Raw genomic sequence first — 20,946 nt, 5'->3', positions numbered from 1 at the left:
AATCAGATACTTTTATATGTATTTTAATGGTAATGTAATGTCCCTCTTACGAGTTTTTGCCTACGAGCAGAAAGTTAGGAACCAATTATGCTCGTTAACGAGGGATGAGCGCATCTCTGGAAGTTAGATTCCATGACTTCCACCTCTGTGACAAAAGCATAGCCTTAGTGGTTTTCTCTAGTATCTAACCTAAGTCTCTCTTGCTGTAGATTGAGCCTATTTGTCAAACCTTTAGTGGACAGGGAGAATGCTCACAGTCCTCTTTATAACAACATTCAACATATTTAAATACTTACCAGGACTCTGGGGCCCCACACTACCCTGGGGTCCTAGCCCAAAGCTACAGGGCCCCCAGCTGCCCGTGACTCAGCTGTCTAGAGCAGTCAGGAGCTGAGCTTCCAGGGTCCCCTTGCCTGCAGTACATATTATTTTCTCAAGACAAAACGTGCAGTTTTTTTACATTTACTTCATAGGTCAGGGATTCTCTCCCATTCATCCTCATTTGTATTCATGTGTTGTACAAAATTGGACAGAATACTCCAGCTAAGGCCACAACAGTTCTGAGTATGGCAGGACAATTACCTCTTAGGTCTTATTATTCACTTAATTTACCCCAGAATTGTGTTGCAGTATGCATAATACAAGGTGGACTGGTAACTACTGATGGAGATACAGTCCCTCGCAGGCGGGGTGGGGGTGGGGGGGGCAAATAGGGTACCCCCAGGAAATGGCCAGGTGCCTGTTGGCACTCTAGGTAGTATATTTCTAGATAACTTTAGATACATTTTGTTTAGCTGGAACTCCAAAGCAGCCACTGGACAAACAAGTAATTCATTGTATTTGCGGGAAGACGTGTTTGTTAATTTCACCACCACGCGCACGGGGAGACGCTAACGGGGCGCAGCTCTCAGTGGGAGGTTGCAGTCTCGCACTTCATTTCCTGATGGACGCGTGGCCAGGCCGCAGCTGCCGCCCCGAGAGGCGAGGGGTTGCACTGTCCGGAGCAGGGTTTGCAGGAGCCGGCCGCGGCGCGTGGCCTCAGGGCAGGCTCATGCGGCAAAGCCACACGGCTGACTCCCAGCAGGGGCATCGATACCTCCCCGCGCCCAGAGCATCGATCCCAGCGTGCAACACGCTGACGCCAACGCGCAGCGTCCCGCGTATTGCCCGATGGGAGTTGTAGTCTCCGGGAGTCTCACTGCCGCCTTTCTCTCAAGTGCTCTGGGACCGAGTTTCGCCCTTCGCTCCCCACCTCCCACGCTGGGGCGCGGTGGCCGAGTTTGGCCCCTGTCCCGTCCCGAGGGACGAATCTCGCCCCCGCCCTCCCGCGATGCGGCGACTGCTGCCGACTCTCCGACTCCATTGCGCCCGGCTGTGGGAGGCTGCTGACCCCGCCCCGGCACGAAGGGCGCCGCCGACTGGCTGTGGGGAGCAGCGGGCAGCAGGGGCCGCTCGGGCGCTGGGGCCAGGCCGCTCGATGGCGCAGTGCGGAGGGGCAGCGCCGCCCTCGCCCGCCTGGCAGGCGGCACAGGGGCCGGAGGCCGCCGGGGACCCTCCCCCCGCCGCCAGCGAGTCCCTGGAACATGGTGAGGAGGCGGCCGGGCTCGAGAGCCCCAGGCGTGGATCCCGGGCGCAGCCGGCTCTGCCCCCACCCCGTCTCAACCCCGCTCCGGGCCCTGCTGTGCAGCCCGCTCCGCTGAGAGCCCGGCCCGGCCAGCCCCCCGCGGCTAGCAGCGCCTGGTGCTAAGCGGCCGCCTGCACCACGTCCCTGCGCTGCAGCCTGGCTGCCCTGAGGCGGTGCCGCCCCGCTCTCCTCTCCCGGGCCAGGCCCGTCTGGGAATCACCCCCACTTAACAGGGCCTGTGCGTTTGCGCGGCCGGAAATCCCCTCTCCCATCTCGCGGGCGGCTTCAGGGCGCTGCCAGGTCCTTTTACCCAAGCTGCACTGGTAACAGACACCGTCTCTACGGCCAGCAGGGTAGGTGTCCCTGCTCCACCCTATGCGCTCACGTTGTAAATAGGTTTTAGCCTTCTCTTCGCAGTTGGGAGCTGCCAAGACAGGTCAGTGAGGTGAAGTCATTCCCCAGGGCTAGGGCGGCGCAAGCTCACATTTCCAGGGTCCCCGTCGGTAAACAACACTATCCTCCTTGTGAAACATGCAGCATCCTCCCTCCCTCGGGTGGGGCAGGTCCGGGGCAACCACTCTTCTCTGCCCCTCACCCCAACAACAGAGACAGGACTACCTGGGGTCAGGGTTGCATACAGGGTGGTAGCAGCAGCAGGGGATTGTCTTTCTCCCCTACTTACCACGTGGGACAGGAGCAGCAGCCTGCTTCACTGTGCTGCCCCTCCTGGTCTGTTGTGAAGAAGTGAGGTGCAGCAGAGTAGGCTTTTGCTACCTGCTAGGGAGTTGGGGGGAGGGGAGGAAGAGAGGCAACCTCCTGCTGCCACCACCGCTCACAACCCTGGCCCCAGGTAGTGCCCCAGCTGCCCCTCCTGTCCATAGGATGAGGTGGGACAGCTGCTGCAGGATTCCCAAAACTGTGGGGCTAGGGGCAGCTGCCCCACCTCATCCTATGGGCAGGTTGGCTTAGTCTTTCAGTATAGGGAGAGACTAAAGGGTAGGCCTACACTACTGGGCAAAGTCAACCTAATTATGCAACTCCATCTACATGAATACCCCAGGTGGAGTCTGCCTACTTTAGGTTGAATTAGTGCAAAGTATCCACTGTGTGAGATTGATGGGAGAAACTCTCCAGTCAACTTACCTTACCTTTTTCCTACTGGTTGAGTACCAAAGTCAACAATAAAGTGATTGGTGATTGATTTAGAGGGTCTTCAGTACACTTGCTAAATCTACCTCTCAGGGATCACTGCATTGACAATCACTCAGTGCAGACAAGCTTAAAACTGCACAGATAAAAAAGCTCTGTTTTGCAGTGAATGTGACTCATCTAACAATACAACAGACCAGGGTTGTGCCCACATAGCAGCTTTTAATTCCAGTTGTTTTTTTAAGGTATATCAACACTTACCAACTCAGGCAGTCACCTTGTCAGGTCAGTGCAGGAAAATCTGAGCAGATATTGCCTCCTGTAGTATCTTAAAGAACAGGTGGAGATAATATTGCACAAAGTGGCAGCATTAATCTTTCAATAAACTTTGGTATATTTTTTCCAGCAGCCAACTGAGTGGATGGAAGATCATCTGTACCAGTAAGACACAGATATGGCTAGGCTCCAGTTTTTATGATTAGCTTATCATCAAGGGAAAATACTTGTAGTTTGCAGTTTGACAGTAATGTTAATAGTGTACAGATAGTAACCATAAATAGTTATATCCAATTGTAAATCTTAAACTCTATGGCTGTGGTCACACTTGGCCAAAATTTCGAAAGGGCCATGCTAATGGCCAAATCAGAGGATACTAATGAGGCGCTGAAATGAATATTCACCGCCTCATTAGCATGCTGCTGGCCACAGCACTTCAAAAGTGCTGTGTTTCGATTGCTCATGGCTTGGCTCTATGGGGCCCTTTTCAATAGGAATAAGGGGATTTCGAAGTCTGCAGGGTCCTTTTGAAAAGGGCCCTATGTAGCCAAGCCACGCTCGATCGAAACGCAGCACTTTGAAAGTGCTGCGGCCAGCAGCATGCTAATGAGGCACTGAATATTCATTTCAGCACCCCATTAGTATCCTCTGATTTGGCCATTAGCATGGCCCTTTCGAAATTTTGGCCAAGTGTGGCCACAGCTTATGTATAGTTTTAACATACACCTACATCCTTCATTTCTGTTAAAAGAGACAGTTTAAACACTGGGGGAGCTAGAGCTACAAAACCATTTCAATCCTCAAAATTCTTGCTCAGCTGCCACCACACACAGAACATCTGAAGTCCTTAGGTTTTGAAATTTCTGCTGAAAATCTCAAAAGGCAGCTAAAAATCTGCCAGTGCGCATGCAAGCAAGTGCCTCAGTCCTGATACCTGGGTACCCAGCTCCTGCCTAAGCCCTAACAGAATCCTCAACCTTGGTGTTCCCCTGCCTATCTTGCCTTAGTGCCTAATCAGTTAAGCTGCTTTTTTTAGACCAACCAGATCAGGCCCTGCCTGAAACACCAGTGAAGTAAGTGGTACAACTTCCCTCATCACTGACTTTGTCCAAGTGAGGAAGGAAGGAAGGAATGGTGTCCCTAGTTCTGTTTGTCAGAATCTGGAGATGGATGGCAGGAGAGAGATTGTTACCTGTTTGCTTCAGTCACTCTGGGGCAACTTGGCATTGGTCACTGTCAGAAGACAGGATACTGGGTTAGATGGACCTTTGGTCTGAGCCAGTATGGCTGTTATGTTCACTCCCCCTTCAGCATGAAGTTGAGCAGAAATTTGAACTTTGTTCTCTCACTTCCTCCCAGGAGGATGCCCAACGCCCTGGGCTATGGGCACTGGTCTCACCTTGAAAGGGAGTAAAGCAGGAATGCAGTCAGATATATCTAAATAGATGGAAACTGTCCCTCTCTCCTTATATTTCTTTTGTTAGCCACAGTGCATTTTAAGTGATTGGAAGTCAGATTTTTTCACTCTTGCCCATTTTAAATTCAGATGCTTCTTCCTTCAATGAAAGGTGCTCTCATTTTTATACTAGAAAACTTGGATGAAACATACTGGCCGTGTCTACACTAGCCAAAAACTTCAAAATTGACATGCAAATGGCCATTTTGAAGTTTACTAATGAAGTGCTGAAATACATATTCAGCGCCTCATTAGCGTGCAGGCGGCTGCGGCACTTCGAAATTGACGTGGCTCGTCCAGACGGGGCTCCTTTTCGAAAGGACCCTGGCTGCTTTGATGTCCCCTTATTCCTATGAGTAGATGGGAATAAGGGGACTTCGAAGAAAACGGGGTCCTTTCGAAAAGGAGCCCCGTCTGGACGAGCCGCGCGGCGGCGAGCTGCATCAATGTCGACGTGCTGTGGCCGCCTACGTGCTAATGAGGTGCTGAATATGTATTTCATCACTTCATTAGTAAACTTTGAAATGGCCATTTGCATGTCAATTTCGAAGTCTTTGGCTAGTGTAGATGTAGCCACTGAATCACAAATAGGTTAACAAAAGTGATTTAAGCATAAGGTAGAGTAGTTTCACTGGAATCCCTAACTTTTGGTCTAGTGTAATCAGACTTCAGTCGAGAAATAGAATGAGAAAATTGCAGTCTACTTAAAGAAATGCTATCACACACAAATAGTTTTATATACATACCACACACACACAAAAGTTTTCAAACTAGTAGCAATAATGAAACTGATAGCTCCTTAACTATGAGTGGTCCACTTAAAAAAGTTAAGGAGTGCAGCATCCATTTAAATTAATAAAAATGAGGGAATATTGCAGTTTCATACTAAAATTACAAAGTACTGACTAAGATAACTAAAATTAACATCGCCCTTGAACTTTCAACAGCTTTTGTAGTCGAAGTATTCTTCTACAAAGTGTTTTCTGTTAAATCAGTATCAGACTAGCAAGATGTCAGTTTAAACTATTGTTGAATGTAGGACTTTTGAAAAGGAGAAAGCCTCTTCTCTTTCATTAGATTTAGTGCTTAGAAATACTTTGTTACTGTGCTGTTTTCTTTGAGTAATGACTAGCTCATTTTAGTGAATGAAAAAGGAGGGGATTGTTTACTTGGAACTCACCCTAAAGGATTTAGGCACACTTTTGGAGCTTGCCAACTTAGGCCATTTGCACATCCATCACTCAGTGGCTTAAAGAGGGACATTGCTAAGACTAATTGTTTCTCTGCTCTGCCCATCAGTTATTGTAAGCATGCAGAATTTTTCAGTGGCATTTGTCTTTTAATATACTGCTTTCTTAGCAAACAGAAAAGGGAGGAAGTAACATCTGTACAAATGCCAACATGCATACTGGCTCCAGTCCCATAACCAACTCCATATGGACAGATCCCTGTGTTTATGTGGAGCTGCACTGGCTTCATTGGAGCTTGTCGTAGGCATCAGTTGCAGGCTTGTGATCTAAGAAATCCAGGTCTATGATCTTCTCGATGCCTCACTGGAAATGTGGACTCTGTATATTCTAAAGGATTGGAGTGAGTGGAGAGCATTTCTAAAGTCAGACTACATTTAAACTTGTATATGGCTTTCATCTGTAACATGCAGTTGCCATTTTTATTTACACATGAGTAAGATTCCCTGATCATAATAGTTCACATAGGCTGTGGCCACACTTGGCCAAAATTTCGAAAGCGCCATCCTAATGGCCAAATTGGAGGATACTAATGAGATGCTGAAATGAATATTCAGCACCTCATTAGCATGCTGCTGGCCACGGCAGTTCGAAAGTGCCACATATTGATCGCACACAGCTCGGCTACACTGGGGTCCTTTTCAAAAGGACCCCGCAGACTTCGAAATCCCCTTATTCCTATCAGATGACAGGAATAAGGGGATTTCAAAGTCTGCAGGGTCCTTTTCAAAAAGAACCCACGTGTAGCAGAGCTGCGCAGGATCGAAACGTGGCACTTTTGAAGTGCTGTGGCCGGCAGCATGCTAATGAGGCGCTCAATATTCATTTCAGTGCCTTATTAGCATCCTCCGATTTGACCATTAGCATGGCCATTTCGAAATTTTGGCCAAGTTTGGCCACAGCCACAGTGTTTTCAAAGGAAATGCAGGAGAAAACAAGATAATTGAGGAAAAAAGATAATACAAAGCCAGCACACACACACTACCTTTTTTAGTTAGTTACATAAGGAGACAATTTTTGATTAACATCTGTAAAGAAGAAATCTGGTGCAGGAACTTTCATGTGACTTGCTTTAATATGCAGTAAGTCTAAAACACCTGTTTTCACAATGGTGTGGTCCAAACATGTTCTTAGTTTGTGAAGGACAGAGAAAAACGGTTTCATGCATATACTCACCCAGTTCCTAGAACCTATAAATTACATTTACATCAGTCTCCTGGAGGATTCTTAAAGGAATTTATTTAGCTTAAACTATTTCAAATTAAATACCATTATTGGTTGCAATTAAATTGCACATATCTTGTTCTTTTTGTTAACCCATCTCCCTTTCATATAATGACCTGCTTATGTGTTTTGTTTGTTGTTTGTTTGTTGTGCTTTAGATTATAATCTCTTTGAGGCAGGGATTATCGTTTCATAGTTTTGCACATCTACTGCAGGAGGGCCCCAGCTTCAATGACATCTGAATCCTACCACAGTCCAAGTTAAATACTAATATAATATTGTTCAAACAATGCTTAAAGAAGAACTTTTATCTCTGCTTCTTAATGCCCATTCAGGAAGCAGGGAAACTCTTACGTGTCTTTTTTTGAGAGAAACAAGGTGGGTGAGGTAATCTTTTATTGGACCTGTGTCTATTGGTGCGAGAGAAACTTTTGAGCTTACACAAACCCTTCTTCATCTCTTTTTCTTAGCCGTTTAACATCCAGTTCAGCAACTGTACGGTCTCAGTACTGAGATCACCATTTAGCTTGTTATTTCCCCTCCCCCCATGCTGAAGCCAATTATCACTTAATCAGGTGACATCTTCCCTAGCACTAGGGATGAGGTATCTAAGAAACAGTCCACAGCATCTTAGTAACACAGATCAGGTTTTTTTACACATTTGTCAAATCATTGGTTGCTTTGCATGCCACGAGAACATAATGTAGATGTTTACTGCCAAATTTCCCCCTGGGGTTAGATTTGGAATTTCTGCAGTAGTTACCAGTGGAGCTTTGAAAATGTGCTTGTCTGTGGTAATGAGGTGTCCTGTGATAAACTGCAATTCTGACATAAGTTTATTTTCCAGTACACTTAACACTATTGTAATGTGGAGTTTTCCCAGGAGAATTCTGCTGTATGCTTGCTTTTGTAGACAGCTTTTGTTGAAAGATGGAAAAGGAGGTTTTCAGTTTTACATGTTATAGAAGATATAATTGGATATACATAATATTAGAATGAAATGAAAGAGTCTGAAGCAAACATAAGAACAGATGACTTGTGGATAAATTTATGTTGTCTAATTAGTAAGCCTGGAAAAACATTCTTACAAATCATTGGTTAGGCTGACCCTTTCATTATCTTGTTGGCTTGATATCCTGCCACCTGTAGCTCACAAAGAAGTTTGGAAACTGAGTTTAGCTCTGCTTAAATGAAAAACAAAGTATATTGAGTGGGGACAATTAAATTGTGATTTATTCTGACACCTTATCTACAGCTTTCAGAACTCTTAGTAATAGTTGCAAATATATTACTGATTGAAAATACATAGATATCATATGAAATACATGAGCTATGACAAGTCTCTTTGAAATTACCAGGTTATTCAAATATAATTAACAAACAACAAGACAATTTAACATTTCCTATAAATTGTCAAAGTCTTTCACATGCTTCAGTGCTACTAATAAAATGTCAGACATTTAAGAAAGAAACTCTTTCCCCACAGAATATTCAGCGGAGAAAGGTGTAAGCCAAGGCACTGTGGATTCTGATTCTAGGACTCTACTGATTGTTCTTAATACATCTCTGAAATTTCCAAGGATTGTTAACGCAGGCATGTGACTTCTACCTTAGGTGAGGTAGTTTACCCCTTTTATAGATAAAAGAGAGTGGATAAGGCATTGTGAGAAATAGTAATACAACAATCCTAAGTCTCACCCATCTTGCTATGATGACTTTCAAATGGGCCAAATGATGTGTTTGTCTGCTCAGGCTAATGCAGTGTGGGTCTTTATCCCTCTTCAGCAACTAGACTAGAGAGACTGATTCGTCCCTTGCTGCCTCCATGCTTATGTACATTTTTCTTTAGCTCTAATGATAGATCATCAGGCTTTGAGAATGAATGATCCCAGGTTTAGTGACTGCATGATGCTCTAACAGGGGAATGGTTATAATGTCTTTAACCAATAGACGAAATTCTTACAGAGGCATGAACAGAATCCTCTTGCTTAACCAACCGCTAGTTTATTTTGGTGTAATAAAGTCATTTCAAAGAGTTCTCTCTCTCAGATGCTCCTCACAGAGGATAACAGCACATTTCATGTAGTAGTTCCTATAGTTAAGGTAATAGACATGTATGGTGTCTGTCCAAGAGCTATGGGTTTAGTTGTGATTTATGACCTACATAGGAAAGATAGTGTGCAGACCTAGAGCAAATTAATATATCATACTACAAGTCATACTGAGGTAAACTTGGATATTTATTATATTTTTAGTCTTTGTGCTTAGGTCAATGTTTGCTTTCCCTTTAAGTACAGGGTAGGGGCCATATGACAGTTGACCCAGGTGTTTGTCAAGTGCTATAACAATGGAGCGATGAAAGTTGCTGGTTAAAAAATGGAAGCTAAGATATTCATACAATCACTGGATGCTAGAAGCTGGAGCTTTAAGAATAACAATTTAAAGGTTCTTGACAAAATCCAAAGAGCTGGAAGTATGGTGCCTATGTTAAGGTAAAAAACTTATCAATTTGGCTCAAAAAACCTTACTTTTCTTGGGGAAAAAAACCTTTACTCTTGCTGAAGAGATAACATTAGCCTCTAGCAGGGGCATTAGGTGCCTCATGACATTGTTAATGATCTTCAGCGTCTTTTTGTCCCCGTAGGTCACAAGTTTGAATACAACCAACTCACCAGAATTAAAGATTGTTGCTATCTAATAATGGATATTTGGTGGCCTTTATATGATTTAGGTTTGGTGAGTGTCAGTTCGAGCTGTTGCATCACAAAGTCAGCACTACCATGCTTTGCACTATTTAGTAGACTCAGGGGAGATGTCAAGAATTTCATAGCTCTTCACTCTGGAGATTGACTGAAGCTTCTTACTGCTAGATATCAATGCAGATCAGAGCTGAGCCATGCTGGTAGAGCAACCTTCCTTGTGCTGCCCTATAGAAGAGCAGGGCAGCATACATATAAGCTATAAATCCATGCTTTTTTGAAACTGGAATTTATATGCAAATGAATTAAAATATGCAACATAATTACTTAAATATTTTGCATAAAGTGTCAGAGAATTGCCAAAAATTTGGCAGTTCTGTATTTCAAAGTTTTTAAAAAAACACCTCACAAATACACTGACATACAGACAAAAGATAACTGCTTTACCGTGAGTGTGGAAAAAACCCACAAAGTTACAGTTGTGATGAGTAAGGAACCTTGACTTGTTTTCCTCCTGACAGAAAGAACAACTAACCAACTGATCACTACTGCCTTTATAGAGGACTGGATTGCAAAAGTACTTATCGTTTACTAAATTTGTTAGTCTTTAAAGTGTTACAGGAATGGTTGTTATTTGTAAATATTAAGGGTTACCCATCAGGTTTTCATATTTGAGGAGATTTTGTACATTTGTATAGCCTGAATATTTAACTTTGTTGGGTTACATACCAACGCCCCAATGCTGCAATTACACACATACTTAAGTTTTTTCACACTAGTAAGTCCACTGAATTCAAGATACACTCACAACGGGGAATTTTAAAGAGGAATTTTTACCTAGTGATTTAAGGTGACAGTCAACCTCCTCTGAATTATTTTTGGGAGAGGGATCAGTGGACAGAAGAAACACCCTTCAGTGCAATGAGGTGGTGTTAAAAAGGTGTCATGGGGTCCCCTGGTTGCTCTGGGAATTAACTGGGTGTAGGTTTAATGTCCCATGCTGTCAATTTCTCACCCCCATGGTCTCTTGCTTTCTCTGGGATTTGGGGTGGGTGTTCTTTATGACTCAGCCCTCCAAAATAGCAAAGGCCCTCCATACAAAAATGGCAGTCTTCCCTTTATTGTGCTATTCTTCCTGTGACTGTTGGGGAAACCCAGACCTAATCTTTATTCTAGGTTCCAATCCAATGTCTGTCGGAAGAAAGCAGGCTATTGTTGCAAGCTATGGTACTCGTCTCAGATTTCTTCCTCCTTCCCAGTCCTACCTTCTGGCTTCCCCTGCCTAAACACACTCCTCCCAAGTAGTAGCAGCTTTTTAGGATTATGAACCCCCAAACCCTTCTCTCCTCTTCTGTGAAATAACTGCAGACTATTTTCCTGCCAGTCCCTTTTCTTTTGCTCCTCTCCCAGATGGACTCGATCGGTAATTAGGCCTGAAGACGCCTGAATACACCCTAGCTTTCCTCCAAATGCAGTTTATAGGTTAATTGGCCTAATTTACCCCTTCAAGCCCTCTGTGTGAGGTAGACACCATCACAAGAGAATGTTGTCACTTCAGAAGTTCATCTAATGATGTCTGTGGAAATTATGGGAGCTTTGCAAAGAGACAGAGCAGTATCAGTGGAGAAATACTTAACTTTAACAACGACCAACTCATGCATTTTAAACATCAATGACTTTAGCTACACTAAATACCAAGTAATGTTTGAAAATATGTTAATTTATAAATAGAAATTAAATAATACGAGTTTGAGCATTACTTTCTCAGTCTTCATCTGCCTGCCTTTCCTTAGGACTGGGCGAGATGAAATGGAGCCAGCATATGTGGCTATAGATGGACTAATACACTCTTTTACTTCACTAAAATATGCGGTCAGGATTGAAGTCCAAATTTGATTAAGTGCTTTTAGTTGAAGCAGGAAAAAAAGTGTATGAAATGGAAGAGAGCAGTTTGGTCCTACTGAGTAATATGTATTGTATATATTACCTCCAATTTGAAATCTAAAACTAAATATGTTATTTTAAATATATTCCAGATGGGTTGGAAAATGTGCAGGAAGAAGAAATCATTCAAAAGGAAAAAACAAAAGGAAATGGATCAGAAACTCCTCCTGACTCTACCAGTTGTTTGATGGCAGAAATGCCATTTGCCAATACAGCTACTGGAGATGAAATTGGCAGTAAGTATATTAAAAATTGGTTTAAACTTGCATACGTCAAACATTTAGGCTCTTGTCTGTTAGTTGGCTCATACAGGGAGACCTTGCAATTTGAACAAAAACATGAACTGAACTGCAGAGTTAGCCATATAGTCACCATTATTAGACTGTCCCACTGTTCATGATAGTGATGCTAATGTGTAACTGGTTAACTGGTAGGCCTCCTGGTAAAAGGATGAGTCTTACTGGTTACAGTTAACCGGTAAGAGCTGGATCAGGCACCTACACACTGTGTGCAGGGGGTTGCTCCAGCCCCACAGGGCTGCTGTGTGCAGGGATGCTCCAGCTGGGCGCAAGTAGCGCCATCCACAATGGTCCAGGGCTGGGGGTAGGGGGAGAGGGATAGCTGCAGTGCCCCCCTTGCCACAGACTGGGACTTCTCTTGGAGTGTGTTCCAAGGTGTGCCCAGCCCAGGCTGCTGCAGATAGGGGCTGATCCGTCCATGCTGGAGTGTCCTCTACCCACGGTGAGCCAGGGGCACACCATCCGAGCCGGAGCAGCCCCCTGTCCATGGCAGGGAGGCTGCTCCAATCAGCCTCCCCAGCTGCCTCCCCTCCCACGCACCTGTTTAATTGGTTAACTTGTTAAACCTAGCAATTAAATGGGATTTTACATCGTCGTCTAAAATAAGACTCTACTTGCAATCCCTATAATACTGTATAGGTATTTTTGAAAACTTAGTAAGAATGGGGGCCTTTCAACGGGGTATAGTCCATGTTCCCTCTAATTTTTTCCATCCTTGTGCAGAATAAATTTTATGTGCACTGAGTCGTGTGGATGTGTATCACCAATTGAAACACATGCTATTCGTGTTCTGGTAAGCATCTGGGTGGCATTTGAATCTCTCCTGGGTGGCCACCCAAGTGCTCAGATTACAGGGAACACTGGATCTAATGGATTTTACATTTAGATTACTGGCTCAGGTTGGTGTAATATTTATTTCCTATTGTTCACATATTTTCTTTATCTGTGTGTACAGAATAACTGTTTTGTCTTCTCTCTCCCGTAGTAACTAATCCATTTGAAATGTATTTAAAAAAGAAGAGAAAAAGAACTACTGGAAGGAAGACTGAAGATGATGGTCAAAAAAAAAAAAAGCAGGCTCACCCAAACTATTTCATCTCAATTCCAATTACAAACCCAAAGGTGATGTCCTTTTTCTATTATTCTCTTTTTCCAAGGGCAGTATTACTTTAAAAGGAATAAGACATGCGATACTTAGCCTGTAGCAGCAGTTCTCAAACTGTGGGTTGGATCTTGGATGGGAGGTGTAGGACTGTGTTTAGGGAGGTGTGAGCTGTATTGTTTTTTTTTTAAAGCTCTGTCTGTCAGCTCTCTTCCTCTCCCCCTCAGGCGTCTAGGGCTTACGTAGAAGGGTCATATACACTCATGTAATGGAGACAGTTGGGCCCTAGCACCTGGACTTGAAATCTCTTTCCTCAACCAGTCCCTCACCTCTCCTTTCTACTCTCCCTACACACGCATGGTAGGATTGCCAACTCTCCTGACCGGATGCCATTTGAAGCAGTGGTATCTGGTTTGGAAGAGTTGGCAATCCCGATTCATTGGGAAGTAGCCTGGATATATCATCTCTTCTTGTTTCCCCCTCTCCACAATCCCTCACCTGGAGTTGATGGGCTTTGGGTGTCAGCCCCAGGGTGGCAGCTACAACACAGAAGTAGGGGTGGCAGTGTGGTCCTAAATCTGCTGTGAAAAGTGTTATTGATGAATTTAGTTTTTCCCCTTGCCACCCTTATTTCTGTGCTGTTGCTAACATGGGACTGCCTTCAAAGCTGGGTGTCCCGCCAGCAGCTGCTGTCTACTCAGAGCTGTGTGGTGTTATATCTAAATTCTGGTGGGAGGGGGAGCAGGGCATAAACAACTACCATCACAAAGAAGGGAGGCCTGATCAAATAAGTTGTAGAACTACTGGCCTGATATATGACAAATTATTTTATATTATTCTTTAAGGAACAGTGTCAAATTAAGAATCACACTGTCTGAATTGTTTTTACCAATCTCTTTTACAAGTAAGAGCAGATTACTCTAATTGAAATACAGAGAACATTTTTCCTCATTAGCGAGTTTGTTAGATTTGTGGATTTGGCAGCATTTTGTGTGTAGTCAGTTTTACTGTTTCCCTCTGTACACTCAAGTCATTTATGAAATAATAGCAACAGGGGAGAGAAACATTTTTAAAAATAGGAGCCTTTGATTCTTCTTTGAGTGATTATTCATGTGCCTTCCAAGTTGGGTGTGCGCTGCCGCATGCCCAGTTGCCGGAAGCTTTTTGCCCTAGCCCTAGCGTTGGTGCGGCACCCCCTGGAGTGGCACCCATAGAGTGGCCCATATACGCACCGCCTGACTCACCCCCTGCTCAGTTCCTCCTTGCCGTGCTGTCGGTTGGTGGAGCTCTCTCAACTTCTTGTGTATTGCTGGTAGTGAAAGTGCATTTAGCAGCCATTTCTGTCTTTCACCCGAGACCTGGGATGTCATCCGTCTTCTCGGCCCCTGTGGTGAAAAGGTTCATGAAGGGGATGGAATGGCTCAAACCACAGTTTCGCCCCCCCACCCCCGCCGGTGTGGGACCTTAATTTGGTATTGTCTAAACTTATGGCACCCCCCTTTGAATTCCTCGCCACCTGCTCCCTTTTATTCCTCAGTTACAAGATTGTGTTCTTGGTGGCCATTTCCTCAGCCAGGAGCGTGTCAGAAGCCAGGGCCCTGATGGTGGACTCGCTTTATATAAACAAATAAACAAAAGCTGAAAATGCAAGTCAGCGAAATGGTTGTACATCTGGACCTTGACTGATGCATTTAATTTTGGTTATCTGAATTCAAAGGGGCATGCTAGGGATGAACTTTTCCCAGAGACTCACAAATGTGCTTCTGTGGAACAATATTTTGCCTTTAGAATAGTATAGATTGTGTAGAAGAGTGGATATCAACCTTTCCTGACTGTTGTACCATTTTCAGGAGCCTGATTTGTCTTGTTTACCCCACAAGTTTCATCTCACTTAAAAACTACTTGCTTACAAAATCAGACATAAAAGTACAAAAGTATCACACACACTATTGCTGAAAAATTGCTTATTTTCTCAGTTTCACATATAAGTACAAAATAAATCTTAATGTAAATACTGTACTTACATTTCAGTGTAGAGAGCAGTATAAACAAATCATTATCTATGTGGAATTTTGTTTTTATGTGGAATTTGAGTTTTGACTGATTTTGCTAGTGTTTTTTAAGTAGCCTGTTGTAAAATTGGAATCATAGAATCATAGGGCTGGAAGGGACCTCAGGAGGTCATCGAGTCTAACCCCCTGCGTCAAGCAGGATCAACCCCAACTAAGTCACCCAGCCAGGATTTTGTCCAGCTGGGACTTAACAAATCTCGAGGGATGGAGATTCCACCTCTAGGTAACGCATTCTAGTGCTTCACCACCCTCCTGGTGAAGTAGTTTTTCCCAATATCCAATGTACACCTCTCCCTCTGTTAATTTCAGACCATTGCTCCTTGTTCTGCTTTCTGTCACCGCTGACAGTGTCTAAATGAGTTGATGTACCCCGTGGGGCTATGTCTACACGGTGGGCATTATTTCAGGATACAAAAGTGTCTTGAAATAGCTGCCTGAGTCTATGCAACCCACTGTCTCAAAACAGTTTGAGATGACCGGTGCGCTATTCCAGCATCCCTGTAAACCACCTCACATGAGGCGTATAGGGATGCCTCGAAATAAGGGCTCATTATGGCACATGGTGCCGTTCAGACTGCGGCACATGCCGAAATGGCCTATTTTGAAATCTACTCAAAATAAGCTACGCAATTTGCATAGAGCAAATTGCGTACCTTATTTTGAGATTAAGGCGCCGTGTAGACATAGCCTGGAAGATCTCTATGTAACCACAGGGGTATACATATTCCTGGTTGAGAGTGGCTAGTATAGTATGCTGACCCTCATACCAGGTTGAAGCTCTGTGCTCTGCTTTTTTTCCCCATTTCTGACTTTGGAACAGAGGAACATCTCCATTCTTACTTCCCAATGCGATGGTTCCCAACCTGTTCAGTAACGTGGCACGCTTCAATGAGACAAGCAATTCCATGGCACACCCACTTTTCCAGCTGAATCGGTCCCTCATAAATGTCACATTGACTTGTGTTTAATATGGTTACGGTCTTACTAGAGAGGTTTGCAACATAGTAGTGCATACAACAAACCAATTTTTATTAAATAATTGAACCAATAAATAAATGAAATTCAGTGGATCAGAGCAAAACACAAAACAGAGTAAATAGCAACTTCTCGGATTAAGGGGAAACCTGGGTCTGCCAGCGTGCACAGAGCCTTTTGATATAGGAAGGAACTGACAAGTGGGCCACCTGCAAATATTGCTCCACTGACAATCGCTGCCTCCCATTGTTTTTTTGCATATGCCAGTGTTGAAAGTGTTAGCTCGCAGAGGTATGTTGTCAGAAATGGTAAGAGTACAGCAATAGCATGGTCCGAGATAGTCAGTATTCATGTACTGCAGTCAGCCAAATCATGTCCAAAGTCACATCTCCAAACTTCTGCTTTATTGGGCGATCCATCTGTAGCTCTGCATATTCTTTTTCTTTTAATGGGAGCTTTTGTGATGAATCAGAAGAAAGTGAACAAAATGGATCATATAGCCAGTCATAGTTTTCCACATTTATAGAGGGAAAGTAGAATTCAAACTTTTCTTGCAGCATTTTGAGATTTTTGAATGTGAGGTTGTGCGTTTTGACAGCTGTGTTTGCCACTGATGATATTAGCCACTGTCTCTTCCCAAAAGGTCATTTTCACCTGAAGCTTTGAAGTTTATCTGTGATGCTGTTCTCCTGCATTTCAGTATTCAGGTCATTCAGATGGCTGAAAATGTACACGAGATAAGCAAGCTTCTCCCACCAGTAATTATCAGATAGTAACTCTTTATAAAGCAGTTCATGCATTGTTGAAAACTCTGTCAGTTCTCTCCAGAGCTCATGAACATGGGAGAGAACCTTCCCCTGCAATAACCATGGCACCTTGATGTGTAACAGTGAACTCTGATGCTCAGCTCCCATCTGTGGATGCAAAATAACAAACTAACTTTATTTCAGTGGCCGTGATTTTATGTTTTTCACAGTTTTTCACGGCTTGCTCTAAATCAGCAGCTCACTCTCATGGCAGTGTGTTGGCTACAAGAGCTTTATGGTGGAGGATACCATGGTTGATATGAATGTCAGGATTTTGCTCTTTAACCTTACTGACAAATCCTTTGACTTCCCCTGTCATGGAGGCTGCAAGTTGGTCAATTTCATCCCAAGCAGCCCTCCAATCATCTGAGAGGGGAAACTGACCAACCACAAGCTAGCTCGGAATTTGGCACACCACGGCACCCCAGTTGAAAACCACTCCTCTACTGGTAAGGTTTGCAGTGGACCCTGCTGTGGTCTGCCATCTTTGAAATTAACTTTTTTCACTAATAAACTTATTGGGTTTGTTTGTCTTGAGCCAAGACACTCTTAATGTAAGCTTCCAAGTTGCAAGCATACATCTTTGGTTTCATGAAGGGCTTATATTGTTATAATTGTGCTTGCGTTCTTTTTCTTTTGCTATCTCACGGGAAGGAATAAATTCAACTATTTGCTGTCTTGAAAAATTTCCTGGAAACTATAATCAGAAACTGAGTAAACTGTAATTGAAACGACAGACCACGCCATCTTTATAATTTGGGCTTTCCTATTGGGATAATTACACTTATCTCCAGTTTATGACATTAAATTGCAGTTATGTGGGATCATGTTCATTGTGTGTAGATGCAGAGTTACATACATCATACTTTTTGAGAATTCAGTGCAAGTGTCATTTATTTGTGGGATTTTAAATGCCAAATAGTTACAGCACTGAGAGACTAATATAATCTTATTGCAGTGTAATTTATGATCAGACGGTGGATAGTTTTTCCTGATGACATTAGATAGTGCATAGACACTATTGGCTCTGGAGAAGCAGAAACATGTTCCTTTACTAGAAATGTTATTTTTTCCCATCTTTCTTTGCCATCACCCCAGTTCAGTTGCAATTTATTATTTATTTATATGGTGCCAGAGGATGTACATGGCACATAAAGACAAGGCTGTTGTATGGCTGATCTAGTGTAAGGGTCTGGTCATGAATGTTGCTTACAACACATACGACTTTCATTGTTTTCATTGGAAGAGGGTTTGCAGCATCAGTAAGATCTTTAATATGAAGGAAGAGGTAAAGATTTACATGTTAAGGGTTTTTCCTTTTTTAATCTAAAAGAAGACTGTTAGTAAAATCAGGTGTTGTAACTCAAATGGCCCAGCACATTTACTTAATTCTCATTTATGTGCTACATACAAGATCTTGGAAAAGCTGATTCTAGTCCATCAGCCCCTGCTGACATTTGAGGTCTATCATGGGCTGATGGAGGAAATGCTTGCAGAAGTCTCTAATTTAGGATATTGGCAGTAAGACACCGGAGAAGAGTGGAACAACTTAAACCAGTGGTTCTCAGTTGGGGTACATGAACCTCTGGAACCTTGTAGAGATATTCCAGGTACATCCATTCATGTAGATACATGAATGGATTGTACAGTAGAACTGGCAAAGTCAGTACAAACTAAAATTTCTTACAAAGACTTGTTTAAACTGCTGTATATATTATACACTAAAAAGTAAAGTCAATTTGTATACCATTTGATTTATTTTATAATTACATGGCAAAAGTGAGAAAGTAAGTAATTTTGCAGTAATAGTGTGATGTGAATGACTCTTATTTTTACACCTCTTTTTATAAGCATGTTCTTTTTCAGGGAGATGAAATTTTACGGTACAGGAAAGGTAGAAAGCCACTTCCTTAAACTGTTCGGGGAATTACATTAAACTCTGTTTAACCAGCATTCTATCACCTGGAATTCTCAAATAACCAGCATTTTAACCATAAAACATGTCACATTTCATTACTTGAAATAAGTTAAGATAAAGTAAATTTTAGTTAAGTTTCATATAAGCACAGTACACACATAGTGGCTACGTCTACACGTGAATGCTACATCGAAATAGGCGGAATAACGTCTACACGTCCACCAGGGCTGGCAACGTCGACGTTCAACATCGACGTTGCGCAGCACCACATCGAAATAGGCGCTGCGAGGGAATGTCTACACGCCACAGTAGCACACATCGAAATAAGGGTGCCAGGCACAGCTGCAGACAGGGTCACAGGGCGGACTCAACAGCAAGCCGCTCCCTTAAAGGGCCCCTCCCAGACACAGTTGCACTAAACAACACAAGATCCGACAACTGGTTGCAGACCCTGTGCATGCAGCATGGATCCCCAGCTGCAGCAGCAGCAGCCAGAAGCCCTGGGCTAAGGGCTGCTGCACACGGTGACCATAGAGCCCCGCAGGGGCTGGAGAGAGAGCGTCTCTCAACCCCTCAGCTGATGGCCGCCATGGAAGACCCCCGCAATTTCGATGTTGCGGGACTACACGGTCCCTACTTCGACGTTGAACGTCGAAGTAGGGCACTATTCCTATCCCCTCGTGGGGTTAGCAGCTTCGACGTCTCGCCGCTTAACGTCGATGTTAACATCGAAATAGCGCCCAACACGTGTAGCCGTGATGGGCGCTATTTCGAAGTTAGTGCCACTATTTCGAAGTAGCGTGCACGTGTAGACACGGCTAGTGAAAGTTAAAATAAATACAGTATACAGTATTGTTTAAGCTAAAGGTCAAGTAAATTTTAGTTGTTTTCCATATGTACAGTATAGTAAAAGTAAATACAAATATACAGCAAATATAGTATAAGTTTACAGTGTACGGTACTACTGTTATTAAATAAAGTACTGTGCATACATTTTTATTTGTTTCTCGCTATCTAATCTTGTTTTTCTTTAGTATTAAGCATTGCTAGGTATACCTCTTTATTATCCAGAATATTTGAACATCTGTCAACTTTCTGGTCCCAGGACTGCTGGATGTGAAAGAGTTTACTGTATCAAGCTAGTGCTGAGGACAAGCTACTACTGATCCATGACTTGGGCATGTCCAGCTGTATACTAATAACTTCATTAATTCCTGCTCACTTTGAGTTTACTCAGATCGGGTAGCAGAAGTCAAGAAGATGATGAAACTTTTATGTGAACATCTGATATTAGTGAGTTTGTTTTGTTACTTTTTTCTATTGTAGGATAGTTTTGTTTTTATGTGTTTTTTGCTTCTCTTAGATTACAAGAGGTATTCAGGCTGTCCAAGACCTAGTAGTACAAATGGATCACAGACTTTCCCAAGCAATGGTTCGTCATGGTTCTTTACATGTCACCCTGTTAGTAATGCATTTATCCAACGAAGAAGTTGGCACGTAAGTATTTTGCTGTTAAATTATATACATTAAAAATCTGTTTCTTTATAGGGGAGTTCAGTGAGGGAGACCCCATTTTAAGGTACATGTATAAAGAATAACATTAATTCTAAATTTCCTGAGACTGATCGTATACCTCCACTTGAGGATGTTCAGAATAACTTAATCTGGTGTATTCTTAACCCTTTAATTCTGAGTTAAAACTAGAATGAAAGCATTTCACTTCTCTCAATAAATTACAGTTCTTTAGTTCAGTGTTTCTTAAACTATGTTTTGTGGACGACTGGAGTTCCATGAACAACTGGCAGGAGTGCCATAAGCATCTGACACTTTTTTGGTATCATACACTGATGGTAGATATTTTCTGTTTTAAAACCAGATCTAATGTTACTTCTTCATTGCTATGGTACCTGATTACATTGCTTCATTTTGTTTGTGCTATATATGTTGCTGTTTGCTTGTTTTGGTCTGACAACAATTATTTTAAAGAAAATTTTCATAGGTGTTCCACATGACAATATTGTTCAATGTTCTGTGGTCTCAAAAACTTAAAAAAAACACTGGTTTAGTTAGGTGGAGTTATCCATACATGACCAGTTCTGCAGTTCCTCTTTAGGCCTGGTTCTGCTTTGAGTTAGTACAAGTATTAACACCCCTC

The 20,946-nt window shown here is 43.0% G+C and overlaps 1 protein-coding gene across 7 annotated transcripts in view; it reads left to right on the top strand.

The window, feature by feature from the left end:
• Positions 1 to 627: 627 nt before the first annotated feature.
• Positions 628 to 20,946, top strand: part of AKAP7 (A-kinase anchoring protein 7) — a 158,081-nt gene continuing 137,762 nt past the window's right edge. For 3 of the 7 annotated variants that reach the window (XR_012645043.1, XR_012645042.1, XM_074990563.1), the window contains exons 1-4: positions 671 to 1,586; positions 11,712 to 11,855; positions 12,904 to 13,040; positions 20,155 to 20,288. Coding sequence is in view for 5 of the 7 variants with exons in the window: in XM_074990563.1 (XP_074846664.1) it covers positions 1,331 to 1,586; positions 11,712 to 11,855; positions 12,904 to 13,040; positions 20,155 to 20,288 (671 nt within the window). In the remaining 2 variants the exon portion in view is untranslated. Of the gene's footprint in view, positions 1,587 to 11,711; positions 11,856 to 12,903; positions 13,041 to 20,154; positions 20,289 to 20,946 lie in introns of all 7 variants that reach the window. The other 4 variants (XM_074990567.1, XM_074990566.1, XM_074990565.1 and 1 more) reach the window with 3 other exon arrangements.

The sequence above is a fragment of the Carettochelys insculpta genome, chromosome 3, assembly GCF_033958435.1.
Source record: "Carettochelys insculpta isolate YL-2023 chromosome 3, ASM3395843v1, whole genome shotgun sequence".
Lineage (NCBI taxonomy): Eukaryota > Metazoa > Chordata > Testudines > Carettochelyidae > Carettochelys > Carettochelys insculpta.
The sequence above is the reverse complement of the archived record's forward strand: the minus strand, read 5'-3'. Positions and strand labels throughout refer to the sequence as shown.